The sequence below is a fragment of the Anoplophora glabripennis genome, unplaced genomic scaffold (genome assembly GCF_000390285.2).
Source record: "Anoplophora glabripennis isolate ALB-LARVAE unplaced genomic scaffold, Agla_2.0 scaffold50, whole genome shotgun sequence".
Taxonomy (NCBI): domain Eukaryota; kingdom Metazoa; phylum Arthropoda; class Insecta; order Coleoptera; family Cerambycidae; genus Anoplophora; species Anoplophora glabripennis.
Window position 1 is genome coordinate 607,373 of NW_019416330.1, and position 3,239 is coordinate 610,611.

The 3,239-nt window shown below is 31.9% G+C and overlaps 2 protein-coding genes across 3 annotated transcripts in view; one reads left to right on the top strand and one right to left on the bottom strand.

Moving 5' to 3' along the window:
* LOC108914595 (alpha-amylase-like) overlaps positions 1-3,239 on the bottom strand; it is a 153,884-nt gene that overhangs the window by 53,523 nt on the left and 97,122 nt on the right. The window lies entirely within an intron of this gene.
* LOC108914332 (protein encore) overlaps positions 1-3,239 on the top strand; it is a gene marked incomplete at its 5' end in the record, with an annotated part of 65,400 nt that overhangs the window by 1,050 nt on the left and 61,111 nt on the right. Inside the window, one exon of the mRNA XM_018720125.1 lies at positions 1,882-1,994. Coding sequence (XP_018575641.1) covers positions 1,882-1,994 — 113 coding nt within the window. The remainder of the gene's footprint in view (positions 1-1,881; positions 1,995-3,239) is intronic.

Genomic DNA, 3,239 nt, shown 5'->3' on the forward strand with positions numbered 1-3,239 from the left:
TTTCTGCATATTTACAGTTATTATTATTATTATTATTATTATTATTATTATTATTATTAAGCAGGCCGCATTTGCGCTTATTGCTTAACAATGTCTCCAATATTGTATAGTCTTTCCGAAATCATTTGAACATGTATAAAAACGCTTAGCAATAAAATTTAATTAGTTTCGTTGGCGTCCCTAAAAATGTTTTCTGCTAAAGGTAAAAAATTATATTAATTTGTATATTTCTATTATATATTCATTTGACCAACAACATATTTTAATAGTTTGTCATCAAACAATTTTATTATGTTGATGGTAAATTTCGTTTTGTTCCGTTTCAAAAGGTCTCCAAAGTGACATGTTGTAATAATAGTAAACCAGATATCCCTCTTATTTCTCCCTTTCGCAATTGTAATGTGAATGATAATAAATTAAAATTACCTGAATCACACCAAATTCCACATCGCTGCCCTGCACTGCTAGGCCATTTGTTGACGACTGAATTTATGGCCAGGTCGCCCAGTGCGGCTGTGTATATGCCGCGTTTGCCCGCGCGCTCATTCTTCAACTGGACGATCAGACCTGTTTATGGGTATGGCTAAATAAATATGGCAACAAGTTTTTCAAATATTTCAATGCGGAGTTACTGCGTCAGCGACCGAACCTGGTACATACTGCCAACCTCTTGGTTCTTCAATTGATATCGGAAAGACTATACCACAAAACTGTATTTCACTGTAATCTTGAAAACATTAAAATAGTTTAAAGGTAAGAAAAAACAGAATTCGTGTATCTCTCTGAAATATAATGATCAGCTGCGTTTTTGATAAAAAAAAATTTCACATAGAAAATGAGCGAATTTTGCTTTTCTGTTATATTTTATGTTTATGTATTTTATGTTTTATTCTAACAATGCAGTTGCAGCAGCATCTATGAAATATATTTCCATTATTTTAAACAATTGTCATCTCATTTAAAATTTAAAATCAGAGTTTTATTAGGGTATTCTGATATTTTGATTTGATTTTCACAATATAATTTCCATTCCATTGCATTTAGTAATATATCTTTTCAATTTAAAAATTGAAAATCAGTAACCTTTAATTTTTGTATATAATTTTATACTAATTTGTAATTACAATATCCATTTTTTTTTATAAAAGATAAACCTACACTATTTACAAATTTTTGAGGTTCCTATTCCTCAGGAACGTAATCTCTGTTAATATGAATATATTCTGATTATATCATATCCCTACGTAACTTTCTTAAAGAAAGCTTTATGACTGTAAACATACAAGGTCTGTTCAGAAAATAACCGAACTTTATTATTAATTTTATTGGTCCATTGTCTCGTCACAACCTAACTGTTGTAAAAACGCCTTGAAAACAGGGTTCACTGTTTCACCTTGAGGCAAGAATTCAAAACGCACAATTCTATTAAAGTCAAAAAAACAGTGAGCATCACTTTGACATTGGATCGAGATTAACGCGCTTTTTTGGGATGTGGAGATCCTTTGCCAGTCCATTGTGATGATTGAACTTTTGTCTCAATGTTGCAGCCGTAAACCTAGCTTTCGTCTCCCGTTATGATCATTTGAATAAACGTTTCATTGTCATTGGATTTTTGTTGCAGAAAATCGTACATTTCAAAAATCGTCACTAACACTTAAACACTCAAAAATAACAATATCACGAAAACTAAATGAGATATTAACAATCCAGGAACATATGGTTGCAGAGGGGGTTACGCGCAACACAATGCTGCCAACCGCATATCACTAAATATATACATTAGCGCGTAATTCGAAAAGATCTTTTATTTTCTGGAACAGACCTGGTATTTCAACTAATCCCTTTTGCTTCCATGCTAGATATTTCCCTTTCTTATTTCAGATGTCATATTTATAGAGACTTCAGTTAACACAATGCAACAAAGGGGTTCAAACTCGACGATGGAATCCGAAGAGGTGGACAGCTCATCCACCCCACTTTCATCTAGGGGCAGAGTAAGTAAAAATAATTTTACTATGTGATATTATCTATTGCACAAAACGTTTCGACATTTATCTAGATGTAGGTGTTTGCCGAATAATTAGAGAAAATTATTTATGATTGTGGTCTAGTTGTATTTTCTGTTTTGTACTAATTAGATTTTGTCAGTACACTAGAATTGATCACTAGACTGGTTCTAGCTCATGTTTGATCGCCCATTATTACCTAGTGTAAGATGCTATCAGTAGGATTTGTTCCGAAATCATAAAAAAATACCTGTTCGGCAATGGAATAATTAAGATAGAACAATCGAGAAGAAGAGAACACATGGAGGTACAGCGAAGAAGACAGAAATGTCTTCATTTGTCTTAACAAAAAGTAGTACATTTACGTACAAGTAACATTCCAAATTTCGCTTAAATGGGAAGGATTTTAGAGTGACTTGGAAAAAGCCAAATAGTTTTTCCAACGCCCTCTGGTGGTTAAACAAGCAAGCAAGCTTACATAAAGGTATATTTATAAAGGTATATTTTTAAATCGTTTTATTATGCGTAAATCGCCCTTGTTTCGAATCCAATACCAGAAAAAGTCCTAAACAACCGCAAAAAAACCGCTCCAACAACGCGGCACATATTCGAAAACATGAAGCCTGTCGCCACAAGTACCCAAACAACGTTGGTTGAAAATCGAAATTTCCGCTTATGTTTCGAATCTAACTGTCGAAATTGTCCACGGAGGCACAAGCTGCTGCAAACATATCTACCCAGAACAGACATTCAGAGAGCCTGATGCTGTAGGCCGAGCAACCGCCGAAAATTGTCGCAGAACGACCAGAGCTGGGTAATTACTTGTAATTTAAAAATAGTTACAATTACAAATTACTTTTTAAAAAAAGGAACTAATTACAATTACAAAGTATATTCTTTAAAAAAGGAATTATATTAATTTAATTACAGTTACATGGAAAATGGATTTAGCAATTACTTTTCTAATTACTTTTATGATAAAGTAAATTATAGTGACCAAACAGAGAAAAAGGAAAAAGTTAAGTTAAAAATTTAAATTAAAAGTGTTGTGTAATATTGCGTTTTATTATTTATTAGAATTGATACTAAAATGAAAAGATTATTCTTATTCATTTTCTAATATAGAATTTTTATATTTTTATTCCTAATCTAATAATTTAAACTAGTTCAGTTCATACTATAATTTTATATTATTGGTCAGGTAATTAATTCAACCCGATGCTCTTTTTTTTT